This window comes from Mytilus galloprovincialis, chromosome 1 (genome assembly GCF_965363235.1).
Source record: "Mytilus galloprovincialis chromosome 1, xbMytGall1.hap1.1, whole genome shotgun sequence".
NCBI classification, from domain to species: Eukaryota; Metazoa; Mollusca; class Bivalvia; order Mytilida; family Mytilidae; genus Mytilus; species Mytilus galloprovincialis.
In genome coordinates, this window is record NC_134838.1 from 89451879 (window position 1) to 89475035 (window position 23157).

At 31.3% G+C, this 23157-nt stretch overlaps 1 protein-coding gene across 13 annotated transcripts in view; it reads left to right on the forward strand.

Moving 5' to 3' along the window:
• Window positions 1-23157, forward strand: part of LOC143043917 (protein polybromo-1-like) — a 60822-nt gene that overhangs the window by 8494 nt on the left and 29171 nt on the right. For 11 of the 13 annotated variants that reach the window (XM_076216053.1, XM_076216042.1, XM_076216047.1 and 8 more), the window contains exons 4-18: window positions 96-243; window positions 527-721; window positions 1459-1578; window positions 2485-2652; window positions 3095-3183; window positions 5024-5308; window positions 6662-6731; window positions 7364-7462; window positions 7941-7997; window positions 9341-9394; window positions 15574-15738; window positions 15968-16099; window positions 18768-18943; window positions 19383-19503; window positions 22657-22824. In XM_076216053.1, the coding sequence (XP_076072168.1) occupies window positions 96-243; window positions 527-721; window positions 1459-1578; window positions 2485-2652; window positions 3095-3183; window positions 5024-5308; window positions 6662-6731; window positions 7364-7462; window positions 7941-7997; window positions 9341-9394; window positions 15574-15738; window positions 15968-16099; window positions 18768-18943; window positions 19383-19503; window positions 22657-22824 (2047 nt within the window). The remainder of the gene's footprint in view (window positions 1-95; window positions 244-526; window positions 722-1458; window positions 1579-2484; window positions 2653-3094; window positions 3184-5023; window positions 5309-6661; window positions 6732-7363; window positions 7463-7940; window positions 7998-9340; window positions 9395-15573; window positions 15739-15967; window positions 16100-18767; window positions 18944-19382; window positions 19504-22656; window positions 22825-23157) is intronic. The other 2 variants (XM_076216046.1, XM_076216052.1) reach the window with 2 other exon arrangements.

Genomic DNA, 23157 nt, shown 5'->3' on the forward strand with positions numbered 1-23157 from the left:
TTTTCATGTAGAAAAATCTGACATACATGTACTTTTGTTTATGCGTTGATACATAAGGAGTAAATTACTTTAAATTTCTGTTTGATAATTTGTAGAACTGCAGCAGACTACTATGAAGTAGTTTCAACACCTATAGATCTCCTACAGATAGGTCATAAACTGAAAACAGAAGAGTATGAAGAAATAGAACAGTTAACAGCTGATATGGAACTGATGATTACTAATGCAAAATCATATTACAAGGTAGTTTTTAAATGTGTGTTAGTATTCAAACTTTAAAATCATAAGGTAGTTTTAATGTGTGTGCCAGTATTCTAACATCAAAATCATACTTCCAAAAACATTAAACCATTCAATCATTATAGGGTTCTTGGGTCAAAGCAAGCCCTAAGAAAACATGAGGTCTTACAAGTTCAAGTCCTGAAATAACTCAAGAAGGAGGTAAACTAAACAGCACTAGATGTCAAGTTACCCATTGTGTATTCATTATGATAGATATGATTTCATGAATAGTAAATTATTTTAGAAAACCAGCCAAGAATATAAGGATGCTTGTGATTTGTGGGATTTGTACGTCAACACAAGAAATGAGCTGATAGCTGAAGCATTAGGAGAATCCTCTAAACAAGATCCGGGACGACGTAGAAGTTTAAGGAAAGTTTCTACAATGGAGGGTGATGATGATGATGAAGATGAAGAAGAAAAAAGTGATGATACCAAGGTCTGCATTTCTATATTTTATACTTGTCTTGGTATCTGGCTCACCTTGTCTAATCTGTTTAAAAGAACTCTTGAAACCATTTGGTCGAATTTAATATAATTTTACCCCAACTTTCCTCAATGTTTGTAGTTATTATATATGAGATGTAGTGTAGTTGTCCATAAATAAAGGCCACTTTTATGTTCAATAAAGCTTAGAATTGTGACTTATAGATACTACTGCAATGGTTTGTCATAAAAAATAAACTCATCATAGATACCAGGATTAAAATTTTATATTTACGCCAGACGCGGTTTCGTCTACATAAGACTCATAAGTGACGCTGGAATCAAAAAATGTTTAAAAGGCCAAATAAAGTACGAAGTTAAAGAGCATTGAGGACCAAAAATTCCTAAAAGTTTTACCAAATACAGCTAAGGTAATCTATTCCTGAGGTAGAAAATCCTTCGTTGTCAGTGCAACTCCTTTGAAACTAAGCAACAGAATTTCATGAAACTTTACAGTAAATGAGGACATAACATGTAGATTTGCAGAAGAAATATTTGTCAATTGATTTTGTAGGAGTTTGTGTGAGTTTTCTACTTAGGAATATGGTGAGATTTTGTTTGCCCAGTGACAATGTGGGGGTGTGGGGTACATTGTATGTGAGGGTGTTTATAAAGGTTCTTTAATTCTAAATAGTATCAAATGTTTGTCCATATTTTAGAGTAATTGATCAAAGGTTTATTCTATTTCAGATATTAGATGATCAGCTGGATGACCCTGAAGATTTTGAGGCTTTATTTGGATCTGTTGTGACGGCCAAGGATAATGATAGGGATATTAGTACTGTGTTCCAGTTGCTGCCTCCTAAATCAGTAAGTTTACATTACAATTTTAATATTTTCATTTATCCTTTATACAGAAATATCATTATAAGTACAATGTTTAAATCCATCATAGCTGGGACCTTAACAAGTCAGAAAGTTAGAAGAAGTGTGACCATGGGGTATATCATCGGTTACGCTAATTTTTATATATTAACAAATAATTAAGATTCAGTTAATGGTTTATCCCTAGGTATTTTAACTGGAAAAGCCCTTGTAGACAAACTAGTCTATTTGAGATATCTTATCTTTAATTATACCCCCGCTTTAAAAAAGGGGGGTATACTGTTTTACCTCTGTCTGTCAGTCCGTCCGTCCGTCAGTCAGTCCGTCAGTCAGTCCGTCCCATGAAACTTTCGTCACATTTTTGAGATATCTTATCTTTAATTATACCCCCGCTTTAAAAAAGGGGGGGTATACTGTTTTACCTCTGTCTGTCAGTCCGTCCGTCCGTCAGTCAGTCCGTCAGTCAGTCCGTCCCATGAAACTTTCGTCACATTTTTCTCAGGAACTACACATCCACCCTTTCTGTAATTTGGTATCAACATTTATATATGTCAACCATACCGTGTGATGCGTTTTCAGATTCATCACTTGACAACTTCCTGTTTACCGAACACTTGTCTGATTTTACACATGATAGCCAAGTTGAAAATTTTCGTCACATTTTTCTCAGGAACTACAATACAAGGATTTCTGAAATTTGGTTTCAGGATTTATATAAGTCAGCTATACCGTGTGATGCGTTTTCAGATTCATCACTCGACAACTTCCTGTTTACCGAACACTTGCATATTTTTACACTATTAATATTATCCACTTGCGGCGGGGGTATCATCAGTGAGCAGTAGCTCGCAGTTTCACTTGTTTATACTTTTTATTAACATTTCATTTCAGAAATACCCAGAGTACTACCAGATAATTAAACAACCAGTTGACCTGAAGATGATTGCACAGAATATAAAACATGGTCGCTACAGGTCATTAGATGAAGTAGAACGAGATCTGTTGCAAATGGTGAAGAATGCTAAAACTTTTAATGAACCTAAGTCACTCATATATAAGGTACTGTTGATCAAATCCTATAATATTACCTTCAGCTGTCAACTTGCTTATGCCACCATAGGATAGAAGAAGGGCATTATATTCCTGTGCATCTGTCATTCCATTAGATGGTTTAAGTTTGGGTTTCAGGTAGTTTTGCCATGCAGTTGTGGCAACATCAACATGACACTTAGTACAGATATTCATTGTTTTAAAAGTATAAACCAAATTAGGGCTCTGACCCAGATTTCTGGATTACTACTGTGTGTAAGGCAAGGATTACATACATACATGTTTAATATAGACATATGTGTTGGACAGTTTTTAGTTTAACATTTTAGGTATTTGTGATTCAAAGCCTTAAACAACAACATATCCATAGCTTGAGAATAAATGTATCTGTTTGTGCCCAACACTGTAAAATTATATGCTTTATGATATGTATTTTTTATATTTATTTCAGGATGCTTGTACCATAAAGAAAATTGTTCAAAACAAAAAGATAGAATTACAAACAAAAAGAGCACAGCTTCCATTGTCTGATAGAAAGAAGTAAGGTTATTCTTGAAATAAAAAATCATACTGTTGTCTATGCTTCACAGATATAGAAGAATAGTAGAAATGTTAAAGTATTACATGAAAAAACCCCAAGTCAATCAAATATCTGCATATGGGTCAATATTTTGTCAAAAATAGGATTTCCCTTTTAGAAACTTGTTTTAATTGGTTGATTCCTACTTTCTATTTTTGATACACATTTGTATTGTTAGGACAAATGAGTAGGTCCGGTAAGGATCGATTTTGGCCTCAAATATCAGGTTCATCTGACAAAAGATTTTGACCACTTTTTAAACACTTAAGTACAGGTCCGTGTAAGAATCAGGCAAATCAAATAAAAACTGAGAAGTCCATATACACAGAATATGGTGAAATTTTGGGAACTTTGTAATCCATTAATAAAAGTGACAAAACCATAGTATTACATCAATGTATGGTATATTTGTCTAGAAAAAAATAGATTGATTGCATTCGCTGTCCGCATAGACAACAGTGTAACGCATGGAAAGTAATTCAACTTCGATATTGATTTTTTGTAAACAGCAGATGCCTAGCACACAATTTTTTTTATATTTGAAATCATTTGATACATATTTTCTCTTTCAGTGAATAAAAAGTTTGGAAATTTTTACTTAAAAATGTTATTCACTAAAGTAAAATCATCAAAATGCATCATTCACCGTATTGTTTATCTCCCTTGCTTGGTTACCTCTTTTAAAAAAAGGCGCGTAATCTGCACAACAACAATAACAAATGGCAGACGAGTCGGTCCCGCCAGACATGAAGTGCAGTCTAAGTCTGTTTTAACCCATTCATGCAGGAGGATAATCCTGTATGTAAAAGTGTCTATTTCATTTCAATCAATTAGTTTATGTGAAAGATTTTAACTAATTTAGTCATTAAAAACGATCCGATTCAAGCTCAAATATTAAAAATTTACCAAATATGCCAAAAAATGTCCCTTTTCAGATGATTTTTGTCAAAAATGAAAGTGGCCGGATCCGTTTTCATCCTCAACATTTATATATGTTATGTTTTATCATGAACTACAACTTACATTTCAATATTAAGGATGAACACGACTGCGGTCACTTTCGTTTTACACGAAAACCGTCTAAAATTTAACTAAAATGCTAGAATTGTAAAGATTTCAGTAATTTAGCATGACTTAATGGTGCTAGTACCCGATATATGTGCATTGTATTGTCAAAAACAGCCCATATTTATGTACCAGAAGCATTCTACTGTCCAATAAATAACTAAAAGTTTACATTTTAACAATTTTGTAAAACTGCTATATTTTGGGGCCAAAAAGGGGTCTTACTGGTCCTACTCCTTTACCCCCCTGTTTGCTTTCAAATATTTGGAAGTGATTGAATGAAAAACAAACAAAGTGACCTTTATCATTCAGGTTTTGTATGTGAAGTCTGATAATTCCAAGGAAGAGTTTAAAGGTTTAAAACTTAATAAAAAAAAATCAGGTCATGTTATTGTGAATTAATACATGCTCTGACTTAAGATTAAGTGCTTTGTTTTTATTAACCGGTACTTCACAAAAAGCTGAAATCATTTTCATTTAAAAGTCTGATTTCTTAATGAGAAACAAAAAATATTACAATTGAATCAAAAATTATTATAAAAATTTCTCTTTATAACATGTAAAAATTACATGTGTATCACTAAATACATAACCACTGCCATTTCCTTTGTATATGAATTTTTTTCTCAAGTAGAATCAATACAAGAAAACTCATCCTTTAACTTAGTGTGCATCCATGACTCTTGTTACTCTTAAGCTGATGTATTATCAAGAATGTAATCTTTTTAATTTAAGGAAAAGAGAAACTAAGATGATAATAAAGATGACAGATATATGTGCTGATTTACAGTACCCCACAGACGATGATGTTCCTCAGGTCCAATACGATGAAATTGATGAGGATGAGGATAGCATGCTAGAAAATAGTCAGATGGAATATGATGATGATTCTGGGGCTGAAACAGTCGCATCAGAAGATAATGAGAGCCCTTTCTGGACAATATTTAATGCTGTCAAATCTTTCCGTGATGCTAATGGACAGACAATTTATGAGCCATTTGTCAAACTGCCAAGCAGAAGGTTAATAGATAATATATATACACTTGTTCCGACTGAACTAGAAGAAATTAGAAAATAAAATAGTTCTTTTTACTGCATGCAAGGTGCCGATTTTATCTTTGAAATACCATCATAAATCTTTTTTTATTTTACTTGGGGTATCAATTTTTGTGGTAATAAGAACAAAAATCATTGGTTTGCGGGATTTAAAAATTATGGATTTATTATTATTTATTTTGTTTAATTTTTCATCCATAAATATGTTTTTCCTTATGCATTACAGTGACTTGACTGTTAGTGTTGCTATTCACCAATTGCAACTCATTCAAAATTTTGACCCAATTGCAATTTGTTTTATTAAATCAAATTGTTCAACTGGTCAAAAATTTGAACAAACTGTTCAGCCAAAATGTGAAAGTGCAAAGTGATAAAATAAATCATACTTACAATCCTATAAGTCTGTAACTCCACTGTATTGATGTAATTCCTAAATCAGTCTATCAATCTGTATAGTTATATTACAGCCATTACCATACTAAAGGTGAACTGTTTTATTTTGAATTGCTATAAAAATGTCAAAACTAAGCTTTTATAGAGTTTTTCTTTCGAAAAGTATTCTATATTTATAAGTATCACACATTATGTGAATAAAAACATTTCATATTCAGTAAAATATGTATGAAATAACAATATGCTTCCTTGGGGAGATAACCTAAAATACTATTCTTTTGAATAAAGACTTTTTGAAACCAAAAAGCGATTATCTCCCCTTCCTACAAACATATTGCAATTTCAAATATTTTACTGAATATGAAATGTTTTTATTCACATAGTGTGTGATTCTTATAAATATAGAATACTTTTCGAAAGAAAAACTCTATAAAAGCTTAGTTTTGACATTTTTATAGCAATTCAAAATAAAACAGTTCACCTTTAGTATGGTAATGGCAAAAATATAACTATACAGATTGATAGACTGATTTAGGAAATACATCAATACAGTGGAGTTACAGACTTATAGGATTGTAAGTATGATTTATTTTATCACTTTGCACTTTCACATTTTGGCTGAACAGTTTGTTCAAATTTTTGACCAGTTGAACAATTTGATTTAATAAAACAAATTGCAATTGGGTCAAAATTTTGAATGAGTTGCAATTGGTGAATAGCAACACTAACAGTCAAGTCACTGTAATTAAATTTCCTTTTTCTCTGGTACCACCATATCCATGAAAATTAGTGTTACAGGAACCTGTTTGGCTTTGTTGCTTGAAAACTAATTTTTTGTTTCTGTATCTTGAAAAAAGGACCTTGCTGACATGTAAGTTTTCTAGTTGTTCTCTTGTGTTCATCACTTTTGATTGTGTATTACAGGTTTTATCCAGACTATTATGATGAAATAGATCGACCAATGTCATTAGCAAATATCAGAAAGAAGATTAAGGTTAGCATGTTTTAAGGTTTAAGGTTTATTGATCACAATGTTCAAATGTTCTATGCAAAGCAAACTTCTTGACTGTTTGGAAAACATAAGAGAACTCAAGAAACAATATTCCTTTAGTAAATTTTTACGTTGAGGAAACTAATTATGCCTTCTCCATGTGAGTCATTTATCATTCTAGATTTTTTGAAAAATGCAAGTCTTGAGCTGGAGCATTCATATGCTCAGACACATTATTTTGTTATATAACATTATTTCCAACCATATGGTGTAGAAAATTTGAAAAATACACTTCACTTTAATAACATCAAGTATGATTGCATTTTCTTTTCAATGTTTCTAATATTTTTAAAAATAAGAGGCTGAATTTTGTTGTGAAAGATTCTGTGTTGTGGTGTTTCTATTCTATCAAAATAAAAGTAATAGATAAATGTACAAAGTTTTCTTTTATTACAAAGATTTGTTAAAAACTTATGGAAGTAGTAAAAGCATATATATTTTGTATTAATCACATGCTTGAAAGGACAGACCTGAACAGAACTACACATTTTCATAAAAACAAAAGTTGTATTGGTTGTTTTACAGAATTGATATCATCATTTGAAAATTTACTAAAACGTGATTAAAAATTTCAGTATAAGCAGTACAGAACAATTGAGAAAATAGCCACAGATTTGAACCTTGTGTTTGAAAATGCTAAACAGTATAATAAAGAGGAGTCTAAAATCCACCAGGTATGTAACAGAAAATATATCTTACTTTCAGAACACATTACAAATACCAGTAAATGTTATATATCATTTGTTATTAAGAAGTCTGTATGATGTTTTCACTTTTTTGGCCCCTTGAATTCAAAAGTTGATCAGAATTTTAAATTCTATAACAGTAGAATCTTTCAGATGTTTTATAGGTATAAGAAGATGTATGAATGCCAATGGGACAACTCTCCATACAAGTCACAATTTGTAAAAGTAAACCATTATAAATCAAAGGTCAAATCCTGATTGGAGGATATTTGGAGCCTAAAACATGACTTGTATACATACAGGTCCTTATCTCTTTTATTTAACAAATAATGTTGTGTGGAGCATGTCTTAGATATATAAGCAAAATTATTGAATGCTTCATTAGATAATTAAAATAGTTTGTTTATTTGATTTGTTTTGAAAGAAATTTTCAGAGTACCGGTAAACATTGTTTATTTCTTTACAGGATGCTGTGATATTACAAAAAGTTTTATATGACAAGAAAAAGGATTTGGATGGAAAGGTTAGTATAACAATGTATACATAAAATGTCAAACGTTCAGAAAAAAATCCTACATGAATCATAGCATGTCATGTTCATTAGTATTCCAAAATCAACCACACAGGCTACATGTACACACGGTGTCTGCAGCACACACTGCTTGGCAAACTAATGCATGTGCTGTTTGTGTGCAGTTGTACACAATGAAAAATGGGGTAAAAAGAATCTGAGGGTATTTAAACTTTATGTGAAGTGCAGACATGTACAATATCTGATTGATAATTCTCAAAACATAATAGAAGAAAGAAAAATGAAATGCTAAAAAATGGAAATTGCAATATTTCATTATCGGTTATAATTAAACCAATGAAAATGAGAAGAGATTATTAAAATGGCCAGTTGATAATGTAGAAAATTCATTCAAAACTTGACTTTGTAGTCAGATTGCCATAGTTATCATAATGCTCAGTAACAAATAATGTTCATTATTATATTTTAAATGTAATGACAAGATTTGAAGAAGATATTGATATCATAATGAACACTCAAAATTATTGCCATTATATTTTGAAATATATTAGTATTTTTAGGTTTTGGATATACTTTAATTCTTAATTTTAGATACTTAATTAATATTTATGATGATTTTTAGTTCAAATAGTTCCTAAAATGCCATTTGAGCTTTTTCATCACTTGTTGTCTCTGACATCCATTATCTTAAACTTTTTAAAAGTCTTTATCCTACTGTTCCTTAGGGTATTTAGTTTTAAAATTGTATCCAGGAATGTGATATATTAACAAACATGGATGGCTAGAACAGCAATTTTTGGTTTTTATCTCAAAAACTAAACAAAGAATAAATGACTTTAAAAATTAATCGCAGGTCCAGGTCTCTTTCATATAAAATATTTGAATAAAATCTGGGGACAATTCATTTTAGCATAATAACTGTCAACTTTAGAGGAGACAACTGTCAGTAATATGTGTTGATGACAGGTTAGTGAGCATACTTTATGCAATATCTGACTTATAATAATTTATCCTAAAGCTATTTTTGTATTAGCTTATCTAAGGACAAAGATGTTACCCTGACTTTGTTATTTCTTTTTTGTCTGATCTAAAATTTTGCTGTAGTTCATGAATACATGTTCTGTAAAATTCACAGCAATGGCTATTAATTAAGAATAAGACAGAATTATTCATATACATTAATCAGGTAAGGCATTTAAAGACTAAAAAAAAACTTGTTTAATTATGACATTTTATTTCTCTAATATATTTTTTGTTATTTTAAAGTTGATTTTTTAGCCTAGTTTTAGTTTCCACCACATACTTTATCTTCCTATATATCTTGTTCACTATAGGACTTTAGTATACTAGATGATAATAGCGTTGATTTTGAGGTGCCCTGTATCCCGGTGAGTGGTGATGTTGTCTTGCTTTAGATACTTTGTCCAGATACCAATTTTTGTTCATATTGAATCAATAGCTTACATATAATTACATAGATAAGTTATATATCTGTTATAAACTGATAAAATTTCTAACCTGTATTTCAAATATCTGTGAGATTATAAGTATGCTGCCCCATAGAACTATTGTTCTGGAGCTTGGTCATCTCAATGCTTTTGTAGAGCCTATTTTAAAGCTGCAGTGAGGTACAAATTTGATTCAATATGGAACCTATTTATTTAGATAAGAGTTGTCTGAGACAGTATTTTTTATTTGCTTTGAGTGTTGTAGTAGATTAGAACTTTCTTTTCTTTTGCATATATTTTGAATATCATATATTTTGATTAATGCTGTGTTTGTTTCAGTTTAGAATGAGTAATTTAGAATTATAGTTTCCAATGTGTATTAATGTATGAGAAATTATGTAATGTGACCCATGAACTACAACCTTTGTAGTTAGTATTCAATTATTTTACTTATTGATGTAATAACATGCTCAAAGTATTTTGACACCTAATGCTTTTAATGTAATATGATGATTTCACCATTCAATTGAAGAGAAAATTCTGACTTATATTTATATTTGTATTTACATTGAATGACTTTTGACAATAAGACAACTGTTTTTTGGTTTCTGTATGAAAGATTATTCAAAATGTAGTCAATCTGATTAAAATGTTATGGTACTCTACACTCCCTCTTTGGTGGAGAATATCATAGCAAAAACTAACAGCTGTTTTTAATGAGATTGAAATGCAGTATTGTGGAAAATTATATCTAAAATGAAAAACAATGGGTCTTCATCACAGCGAGAATAAATTGTACCCAGAGGCAGGTTTTAGGTGGTCCCTTTACAATAGTGTATACTTGTACAGAAAAATGGAGGCCACTCTAAAATTAAAAAAAACCACATTCTTACAATTTAAAAAAACACACACTAGACGTACAAAGGTTAGAGGTTCCTGACTTTGGACAGGTGCAAAAAAACAAAGGGTTCAACATTTTTTGTGAGATCTCAACCCTCCCCTTATACATCTAGCCAATGTGGAATAAACAAATACACAGTGAGACTGTTTAAAAGAAGTCTGATTCTGGTTTTACAACAGTTATAGTAGAAACTAAGCATAATGATAATGATCAACATTAATTACTAAAGGACTACCAGCAGTAACTGACATGCCAGCTCCAGATATTTATTTCAGCATTCATATTCATCATGAAATCCTCTATGAAAACCCAATAATTCAAAAATTATATTTTGCATGCTAATTCTATTTATTGAAATACCATAATCTTACTTGACTCATTCTTTTTGCATATTTGATATTAACAATATATTTTGTGGCATGATATTTTACATGTAAATTAATTTAGCAATAATTAGAATGTTTAAACTACAGACTTTGTAAATGGTGCTTGAAGTCATTTATGGCATTAATTGGTTGTTCAGATGTCACTTCTGTTATTCTCTTTTTCTCAAAATTTGTACTATATTTAGAAAAAAAAGAAAAATCATTTATTTGTTTTTCTTCAAATTATAATGTTTTGTGGATAGAGGTTATTGAAGTGAAAGATGATGAGGGAGATTGAGTTGCTCTTGAGATGTTGGAGGGCAAACATGTGATTGTGGTCATGGCAAGAAGATTCCTCCAACCTGAATCACATAAAATAAGGAGATGCTTTGCTTCATTGTTGATGACAAACAGATTCTTCATTCATGAAGTATTGGCTGATTTGAAGGTCGATGGCCTGCTTACTGTCCAGCACTTTCAATTAATATTTATTCTTCCATTCATCTGTAATTATATGTATCATTCTGAAATTTTCTCAATGAACTGATTTTCTGACTATGACAGCATATTTCTATATATTGACTATTGTAGTGTGTACTAATATTAAGGTGGAACGTGGGTATAATTAAAAAAAAAATTAATATAGGATTTTGCTATATTTTTTTATAAATGAACTTTATCATATACTTAATAGAAAAATGAAATAAAAAATGGAGTCACCGATCATTTAAGCTCACAATCTGCCTCAGAAAGAAGCATATATTTTTGTTTATGTCCTTTTTATACGACCGCAAAAATTGAAAATATTTTGGTCGTATATTGGTATCACGTTGGCGTCATCATCGTCGTCCGAAGACATTTGGTTTACGCACTCTAACTTTAGTAAAATTAAATAGAAATCTATGAAATTTAAACACAAGGTTTATGACCATAAAAGGAAGGTTGGGATTGATTTGGGGTGTTTTGGTTCCAACAGTTTAGGAATTACGTGCCAAAAACAGGTCCCAAATAAGCATTTTTTATTGGTTTTTACACAATAACTTTAGCATAAGTTAATAGAAATCTATGAAATTTTAACACAAGGTTTATGACCACAAAAGAAAGGTTTGGTTCCAACGAATTAGGGGCCAAAAGGGTCCAAAATTAAACTTTGTTTGATTTCATCAAAAAATGAATTATTGGGGTTCTTTGATATACCAAATCTAACCATGTATTCAGATTCTTAATTTTTGGTCCTGTTTTCAAATTGGTCTACATTAAGGTCCAAAGGGTTCAAAATTAAACTTAGCTTGATTAAACAAAAATTGAATTCTTGGGGTTCTTTGATATGCTGAATCTAAACATGTACTTAGTTTTTTGATTATGGGCCCAGTTTTCAAGTTGTTCCAAATCGGGGTCCAAAATTATTATATTAAGTATTGTGCAATAGCAAGAAATCTTCAATTGCACAGTATTGTGCAATAGCTAGAAATTTTCAATTGCACAGTATTGTGCAATAGCAAGAAATCTTCAATTGTACAGTTGTGCAATAGAAAGAAATATCTAATTGCACAATATTGCACAATAGCAAGAAATTTTCAATTGCACAGTTTTGCGCAATAGCAAAAAATATTCAATTGCACAGTATTGTCCCGTTTTCAAATCAGTCTACAATAAGGTCCAAAGGGTCAAAAATTAAACTTTGTTTGATTTCAACAAAAATTGAATAAATGGAGTTCTTCAATATGCTGAATCTAACCATGTATTTAGATTATTTAATATTTGGGCCCGGTTATCAAATTGATTCACATTGAGTTCTAAAGAGTCTAAAATTGAACATTATTTGATTTCATCAAAAATTGATTTCTTGGGGTTCTATGATATGCTGAATCTAACCATGTATTTAGATTTTGGATATTGGACCATCTATATTATTAAACGAGAAGACCTCATTTTGGGTGTCGCTTCTCTTCTTTCCACAATAAATTAATCATCATGCCTCTGTGTCCTATAGGTATAGTGCATAGTCGCATTTGTCATCCATTCATATGATTATTCAGATTGAATTATTTTGGGAGAAAAACGAGAAAAAAGGCGTCCGGATATGTTTCCGTCATTGGACGAAATTTTAAGTCAGATTAGACTTCCGGTTTGCGTTTTTAACATACATATACTACGAATACAGGACCTTTGTCGGGACGTCGGGATCAGGTGTTTTTAAGCTCGGAATTTCGGGATTTCTTTTTTCGAATTTCGGGATGTCGGGATATTTAATTTTTATTAAATTCGGGACCTCAGGATTTCATGTTTTTAAGCCCGGGATATCGGGATCGAGACCCCTCCGACCCCCCACCCCCCCACCCCCACCCCCCCGGCCCCTTTATGAATGTTTATAATATACAGATAAGCGCTAAAATTATTCATGTGTTATTAAAATTAATAGAGAACAAACAAAAAAATAGGAATTTTTTGGGAAAAAGGAGGAGGCGGGCTAGAAAAACAATTATCCTGTCCCAAAGATGTGGTATGATTGCCAATGAGACAGCTCTACACAAGAGACCAAAATGACACCGAAATTAACAACTATAGGTCACCTTACGGCCTTCAACAATGAGCAAAGTCAGATATAAAAGGCCCCGAAATGACAATGTAAAACAATTCAAACGAGAAAACTAACGGCCTAAATTATGTACAAAAAATGAACGAAAAACAAATATGTAACACATAAACAAACAACAACCACTGAATTACAGGCTCCTGACTTGAATGTTCATAATATACTAAATGTATGTTCATAATGAAATTAATAGACAAAAAAAATGGGAATTATGGAAATAAAGGAGGAGAGATAAAAAAAACCATTTTCCTGTCCCCAAGTACCTATGACTTTTGATATTTTTCCTGAAATTCTCAAGTCATTAAAACAAAATTCTTCCTACAACACTTTACATACTTTCAACCACGGTCTGAAAGCCCGCGATTTCGCGGGTGTGTTCTAGTAATAGGTAAATGTCCAATTTAAAAATTTTAAGTTTGTAAGTTTAAGTTCTTAGACCACATTCATTCTATGTCAGAAACCTATGCTGTGTCAACTATGTAATCACAATCCAAATTCAGAGCTGTATCAAGCTTAAATGTTGTGTCCTTATTTGCCCCAACTGTCCAGGGTTCAACCTCTGCGGTCGTGTAATAAAATTTTACAATTATCAAGTTTATGTACAGCTTATTTGAAAACAATAAAAAAGTTTTATATTCAACTTCAGTTCTTTGATACTTATTAACCTAAAACCATATTACTTGCTGAAGTGATGCATTTGTATAACATTCACACATCAAAAGCTAGTTACTGTGACCTACATTCATGTTATTTGATGTAAAGACACATCAAATTAAATTTGAAGGGCTTCTAACAAATGAAAGTTTATTTTCATCTTGTGCTTGCATTAGTTTTGATTATCTTTTGAAGCATTGTATTACATAGGATATACTTTGTTATCTTGAATAATATAACATTTGAGATCTGCTATGTTGTTTAATGCATATTGTGTGTGTGTGTTTTGGAACTAGTCATGCAGTTTGCTGCATTGCTGGTATAGATGGAAGTGAGCTAAATATTTCAAGATTTAGAAAATATAAAAATTAAAAAGTTAAATAATGTGAAAAAGTTAAAGTTAAAGATAATAATGGTTTTAAATGGTTTCAAGTTCAAGTCATAGTGTTAAGCTCAGATTAACACTGATGACAATAAAAATCATTATATTGGTTTGAGACCACAATTGTCGTCCCTTGATTTTCGTTGTCCACAAATATAATCCCTAGTGTTGACAGTGGGTTAATTGCCATTAATTTTTATACCCCTTCCAAATTTGTTTCTCCGTGTTTAATGCCTCAAATTGCAAATAGGGGAGTGAAATTACACTGTAAAAAAATTTGGGTCCAGAATTTTAAAGGAAAGTAGTGATTTGGTCCAGCTGAAAAAGTTTAAAAATAAGCACTTCTGAAGCTGTCAAAAGATTTCAAGACGCCCTAAACATAAAATGTCCATATTTTGAGTTAGAGCCGATGAAGTTTTTTATAGTTTTGATATAATTTGTCCGAAAAGTAGTACAACACACTGTAAAAATTTCATTGAGAAAGTGCAGGTGTGATTTTTTACATTTTCATTTATGTTCTAAAAGAAATGCACTACGAAATAATTGTGGTCTCGGACCTAATATATTGCTTTTTCTCTTCGATTATCTTCCCATGCCCAGAGAGGTGACTATTTGACCTCATGCCTTTGTTGCATTTTTCATAATGGGTAATCTAAATTTAGCGGATGCTTTATATCAAATTCAAATTAACATTGAGAAATATGCATTTAGCACATTTACATTATATGTGCAGCAATAGTGTACAGGAAGGGAAACAGGTCAAAATTAGAACAGAAAAAAACCATGAATGGTCAACTTTGCCTCGCAGTTGAAACATTAGTTCAAGCACTTTAACATTAGCTTATGAATCAGACATCAACAATCAAATCATATTATTACCAAGGCACTGTCTAGTGAAACATTTTGTTTAATTTAAAAGAAAGTTGAAATTTTCTGATTCTCATGTCAAATTCACACTATATTTAACGGTTGGTTAATTTGAAATTTTTGTTTGTGTGTATTTCCATTGTTATGTAACAGTTGATCCAATATTTATAGGTCAAAGGTTTGATGTTTTTTCTAGGTTATTTATGAGAGATGTTTAAACAATGAATGATGTTCTTGCAGATTATTGTCATGAGAAAACTTTAACCAGATTTTCTTACATGATCGACATATTGTAATTATATATAAGTACCAGTAATATCTGACAATCTTGAAAAATCTATTTGACTTTTTCAGAAAGTATCTCGTGAGTTATTTGAGGAGGACAGTCATCAAAGTATTCCTATAAAGAAACCTGGAAGAATTCCAGAGGCTGAGAAGAAACGTCCTGGACGTAAACCTAATCCTGATGTTCTCAGGAAGCGATTAATGACATTGTATAAATGTGTCTTTGATTACAATGTAAGGCGTATTCTATTTTATTAACACTAATTTAATAAAAAAATATGATCATTTTGAATAAATCTTCTTTTCATTGGAAAGTTGTTAAGACTCTTAAGACTGTTACTTTGAGCTTGAAAAATGTTAATTTTGCCATTTAAATGACTTTTTACAAATTAATTGTCATAATATTGATATTGCAGGAGTTGATAATAGCTATTTCTTGTATGATTTCTTCTTTTTTCATTAGGACAATGAAAGTCGTCCTTTGAGATTTATTTTCATGCAGCTTCCATCAAAGAAAGAATATCCTGATTATTATGATGTCATTACTAATCCTATTGACATGTCAATGATAGAGCAGAAAATCAAATCTAACCAGGTAAAATTTAATGTTTATATCTCACACTGCCATGGCGGTATACGTAACAATCTAATTGTTATACAATGATAGAACAGAAAATCAAATCTAACCAGGTAAAATTTAATGTTTATATCTCACACTGCCATGGCAGTATACCTAACAATCTAATTGTTATACAAGGATAGAGCAGAAAATCAAATCTAACCAGGTAAAATTTAATGTTTATAACTCACACTGCCATGGCGGTATACCTAACAATCTAATTGTTATACAATGATAGAGCAGAAAATCAAATCTAACCAGGTAAAATTTAATGTTTATATCTCACACTGCCATGGCAGTATACCTAACAATCTAATTGTTATACAAGGATAGAGCAGAAAATCAAATCTAACCAGGTAAAATTTAATGTTTATATCTCACACTGCCATGGCGGTATACATAACAATCTAATTGTTATACAATGATAGAGCAGAAAATCAAATCTAACCAGGTAAAATTTTATGTTTATAACTCACACTGCCATGGCGGTATACCTAACAATCTAATTGTTATACAATGATAGAGCAGAAAATCAAATCTAACCAGGTAAAATTTAATGTTTATATCTCACACTGCCATGGCGGTATACATAACAATCTAATTGTTATACAATGATAGAACAGAAAATCAAATCTAACCAGGTAAAATTTAATGTTTATATCTCACACTGCCATAGCAGTATACGTAACAATCTAGTTGTTATACAATGATAGAGCAGAAAATCAAATCTAACCAGGTAAAATTATATGTTTATAACTCACATTGCCATGGTGGTATACGTAACAATCTAATTGTTATACAAGGATAGAGCAGAAAATCAAATCTAACCAGGTAAAATTTTATGTTTATAACTCACATTGCCATGGCGATATCTGTAACAATCTAATTGTTATACAAGGATAGAACAGAAAATCAAATCTAACCAGGTAAAATTTTATGTTTATAACTCACACTGCCATGGCGATATCTGTAACAATCTAATTGTTATACAAGGATAGAACAGAAAATCAAATCTAACCAGGTAAAATTTTATGTTTATAACTCACACTGCCATGGCGATATATGTAACAATCTAGTTGTTATACAAGGATAGAACAGAAAATCAAATCTAACCAGGTAAAATTTTATGTTTATAACTCACACTGCTATGGCAGTATACGTAACAATCTAATTGTTATACAAGGATAGAACAGAAAATCAAATCTAACCAGGTAAAATTTTATGTTTATAACTCACACTGCTATGGCAGTATACGTAACAATCTAATTGTTATACAAGGATAGAACAGAAAATCAAATCTAACCAGGTAAAATTTTATGTTTATAACTCACACTGCTATGGCAGTATACGTAACAATCTAGTTGTTATACAAGGATAGAACAGAAAATCAAATCTAACCAGGTAAAATTTTATGTTTATAACTCACACTGCCATGGCGATATATGTAACAATCTAGTTGTTATACAAGGATAGAACAGAAAATCAAATCTAACCAGGTAAAATTTTATGTTTATAACTCACACTGCTATGGCAGTATACGTAACAATCTAATTGTTATACAAGGATAGAACAGAAAATCAAATCTAACCAGGTAAAATTTTATGTTTATAACTCACACTGCTATGGCAGTATACGTAACAATCTAATTGTTATACAAGGATAGAACAGAAAATCAAATCTAACCAGGTAAAATTTTATGTTTATAACTCACACTGCTATGGCAGTATACGTAACAATCTAGTTGTTATACAAGGATAGAACAGAAAATCAAATCTAACTAGGTAAAATTTTATGTTTATAACTCACACTGCCATGGCGATATATGTAACAATCTAATTGTTATACAAGGATAGAACAGAAAATCAAATCTAACCAGGTAAAATTTTATGTTCATAACTCACACTGCCATGGCGATATCTGTAACAATCTAATTGTTATACAATGATAGAACAGAAAATCAAATCTAACCAGGTAAAATTTTATGTTTATAACTCACACTGCCATGGTGGTATATGTAACAATCTAGTTGTTATACAATGATAGAATAGATAATCAAATCTAACCAGGTAAAATTTAATGTTCCTTACTGTTATAATAAACTTCCATGTTAGTACATTTCCAATTGTTATGCAATAATTGAACAGATAATTATAATAAGATCTTAACTAGTAAGATAAATTGTAACTTATCTTCGTTATTCAAAAAGCCTATTTAAAAAAATAGGATTTTAAAATGTCTAAGATAAAACAGAATACCATTTGTAATGTTGTTCAGTAGTTTAAATAATTAAGAAAAAATTGTACAAAGAATGCCTTGTTAATACAAGTTGAATTGACTGGTATCGAAATAAAAATTGAATAAGTTAAATATTTAAGATCTATTTTAAGTGAAGCCACCTGTTATAAGATTGTTAAAGATTGTTAATTTAACAAATGTAAACTATGCTATTTTGAAAAGAGTTAGATCCTTGTAATTTGTAGATCACTTAGGTCAAAAGTCAATAAATAGACCAAATTTATTTGTAATATTTATATTCCAAATATTATTTTCTGAATCCTGCATTCAATCTTTTCTGTGTAAATTGGCCACATGCTCATGCTTTTTCATTAGATGTTCTTACTGTGAATTGAACTGTTTATTTCAGTATGCTAATCCTGATGTATTACTGACTGATTTTGAATTGATGTTTAACAATGCTCGTCGTTACAATGAGGAGGGATCCTTGGTTTATAATGATGCTAACACATTACAGAAAGCTTTGAAATTAAAATGGAAAAATATTTGCCAGACTAATGAGGCCCGGAAAGCACTCAGTAAAAGGTTTGTGTACGATTCTAAAAGTTCTCTGATATTGAACTTTTAGGGTACTTGTATGATTTGAAGTATGCTCTTCTTTATTTTCACACAGTGTACATGGAAATTTAATATTGAAATGATGAAATCCAAATCTAGAAATGTCTGGTAGAAAATTTCTGTTTTTTGATACAAAACTTGTATTAACATAATAAGTTTAGAATACTATACAGGAAATTTCTTAAATTAATCTTTTTCAAATATACATAATGTTTATGTTGCAGTTTTACAGAAAAGAATAAGTTAATCCTCTGTACAATCAAATATAAACAGTTTATCATGCTTTTTGTTTGAGGAAGTATGTTTAAGTTGAGATCATAGCAACAATTAGTACACTTCCATCAAATTGAAAATATCAAGCAATTATTATGTTTCTAACATGTTTTTTCTAATTTCCATTTTTCAGCAGAGTTGAAGCCAAAAATATTCCAAGTAAGCTACAAAGACTGTATGATGCTATCAACAATTTTTCAGATGTTCATGGAAGAACATTATCTACACCATTCCTAAAACTACCATTGAAAAGTGTAAGTACCAGGGTTTTCAATAAGAGCCGGCACCCGGCGAAATGTCGCCATTTCAAAAGATGGAAATTGTTGGTTCAAATGATGAACCAATAAATATTTTTGAAGAAAATAAGATTAAACAGAGTTTTTATTAACCTTTTTGTCCCTTATGGTTATTAGTTTTATAGATTTTACAACTACGATGCCTTTTAAAAACCGACTAAACCATCAGGGTGTTGACTTAAAATCGGAATCACTTAAAAGATTTTACTGCATTCAAATACACTATTCAATCAATCGCCTGAATGATCCAGATTGTAAATGGCAAAATCAAGAGAGACCTTGAAATAACTAAAACTATGTTGAAAAGTTTTAGGAGGTAATTTTTTAAATGTCAAAAATTAAATGAAACGAAATGAAAAGAACAACAAGGATAAATGATTTCTTTATAAAAAAGGACAAAATAAGTGGAACCATGAACAGGTAAGACTTTTTAAGTTTTGTGAAGTTATGAGATTTAAAAGAAGGTTTGTACAGTCTCATGTTTATAAATAAATGAGGCCTGCCCAAGCTTGCCTTCTATGACCTTTTTATAATGTAACAAGTATTTTATTAATTATCACCACCCTTTAACTCTTGGGGAGGGAAGGGGGTTGAAAAAAGTGCCTAGACTAGGAGGTGTTCTGCCCAATTTTTTTCAAGTTTGGACTTTTTCTCTTTGAAGCAGCTTGTATTGGAACTAGTAGTAGTCGACTAATTGTATATATAGCTCTGGTTTTTCACTGCCCATTTGCTATGGATGGGGCCATAAAAAAAGCCTATGACCAGGAGGAATCCTTCCCATTTTTATTTTCAGTTGAAACTTTCCCCATTAGTTTTACTGAAGGAGGAGGGAGGGTAAGTGCCAAGGCTAGGGAAAAGGCTCTCTTAATATTTTTCTGTTATATTTTACCCTTTCTGATCTTAAGCCCTCTTGTTGAAAAAAGAAGCAATGATAGGATGGGTCCTGCCTTAGTTTGCTTTTTTTTTAATTTATGCAATTATGACTTTTTCCTTCTCAGAATGCAGAATTCTGCACCTAATTTCTCAAAATTTTCTTGGGGACCATGTCTTCAAACCCCACTTCCAAGTTACATACGACTAGTGCTGTGTACCATCAGTATAAATGAACTAATATATTTTCACCAAATCCAACATTTAAGGAACTTGTATTCCCAACTGCATGGGCCCTTGGCCCTTTACTCTAAATACTAGGAAAATCACTGATATATGTAGGTCAAATATAAAAATAATTAATAAAAAAAATCTACCTCTTTCAAGTAAAGAATGAAGCATCATATTGCCTCATAAAATTATGTTTTTGTATTCTCATTCCTCTCGTATAATTTCACCCTTCAACAATGAGAAAAATCCCATACCGTCTTTTAAACTCCCCCCCCCCCTTTTGGATGAGCAACTTAGTGAACAGCCTGTCCTCTAATTTCTTATTGAATACCCTGAGTACATTGCCCATGTCATTCCTTAAAATACCACTGAAAAGTGTAAGTACATTGCCCATGTCATTCTTTAAACTGCCATTGGAAAGTGGAAGAATATTTTTCATGACATTCCTTAAACTACCTCTGAAAAGTGTAAGTACATTGCCAATGTCATTCCTTAAACTACCACTGAAAAATGTAAGTACATTGCCCATGTCATTCCTTAACTACCACTGAAAAGTGTAAGTACATTGCCCATGTCATTCCTTAAACTGCCACTGAAAAGTGTAAGTACATTGCCCATATCATCCCTTAAACTACCACTGAAAAGTGTAAGTACATTGCCCATGTCATTCCTTAAACTACCACTGAAAAGTGTAAGTACATTGCCATTATCATCCCTTAAACTACCACTGAAAAGTGTAAGTACATTGCCCATGTCATTCCTTAAACTACCACTGAAAAGTGTAAGTACATTGCCCATGTCATTCCTTAAACTACCACTGAAAAGTGTAAGTACATTGCCCATATCATCCCTTAAACTACCACTGAAAAGTGTAAGTACATTGCCCATGTCATTCCTTAAACTACCACTGAAAAGTGTAAGTACATTGCCCATGTCATTCCTTAAACTACCACTGAAACGTGTAAGTACATTGCCCATATCATCCCTTAAACTACCACTGAAAAGTGTAAGTACATTACCCATGTCATTCCTTAAACTACCACTGAAAAATGTAAGTACATTGCCCATGTCATTCCTTAAACTTCCACTTAAGTGTAAGTACATTGCCCGTGTCATTCTTTAAACTGCCACTAAAAAGTGTAAGAATATTTTCCATGGCATCCCTTAAACTGCCTCTGAAAAGTGTAAGAATATTTTTCATGACATTCCTTAAACTGCCTCTGAAAAGTGTAAGAATATTTTCCATGACATTCCTTAAACTACCACTGAAAAGTGTAAATACATTGCCCATGTCATTCCAAAAAATACCCAGGTCATTCATTAGGAGGCGGTGCCGGTACTTTTACCCTCCTATGCTATTGACAAGTACAGCCTAAATGTAGAAATTTTTGTATAAGATATTCATGGAATAAATTGAAAAGTACCACCTAGAAACGTGGAAAGTACCAGTCAACATGAAAGATAATGAACCCCCTGAACTACCACTGAAAAGTGTAAGTACATTGCCCATGTCATTCCTTAAACTACCACTGAAAAGTGTAAGTACATTGCCCATGTCATTTTTAAACTGCCACTGAAAAGTGTATGTACATTGCCCATGTCATTCCTAAAAATTCCACTGAAAAGTGTAAGTACATTGCCCATGTCTTTCTTTAAACTGCCTCTGAAAAGTGTAAGAATATTTTCCATGACATTCCTTAAACTGCCTCTTATATAACAAAAAATAATTACCGGTAAAAGAATAGATATCTGATGTAAATGAATTAAAAAAATAAAATTACCACAAAGAGAAAACTAGACTTCTAATCTTATCTCTTTGAGCATAGAAATGTTTATATTCATTTATTTGTTCCTTAAGATGCATCTGAAAAGTGTGAGACGATTATTGACAATATTCCTAACCAACAGAAGAAAAATAAATCATTACAAAAGTACTGGGAGTTGGATAGAAGAAACAAAGCAAAATGTTATAACTCATTACTTACTGTTATTGTTTCCTGTTGTTTGTAGGAATATCCAGACTATTTTGAGATTATTAAGAAGCCAATAGATATGCAGAGGATACAACAGAAGTTATTGTTAAATCAGTATGAATCAGTAGAAGATATGGTTGCTGACTTTGTACAGATGTTTGATAATGCTTCTAAATACAATGAACCTGATTCACTTATTTACAAGGTAATACAAAAAAGGAAATATAAGGCAGTACCCTAGTAATACAATGAACCAGATTTACTCATTTACAAGTTAAAATGACAATGGGGATGTAGGGCAGTGCCCAATACAATACGATGAACTGGATTTCCCTCATTTACAAGGTAATAGATAAAAGGAGATGGATAAGATTATATAAAATAGGTGATGTTGGAAGGAGATTGATAAGATTATACAAAATAGGTGATGTTGGAAGGAGATTGATAAGATTATACAAAATAGGTGATGTTGGAAGGAGATTGATAAGATTATACAAAATAGGTGATGTTGGAAGGAGATTGATAAGATTATACAAAA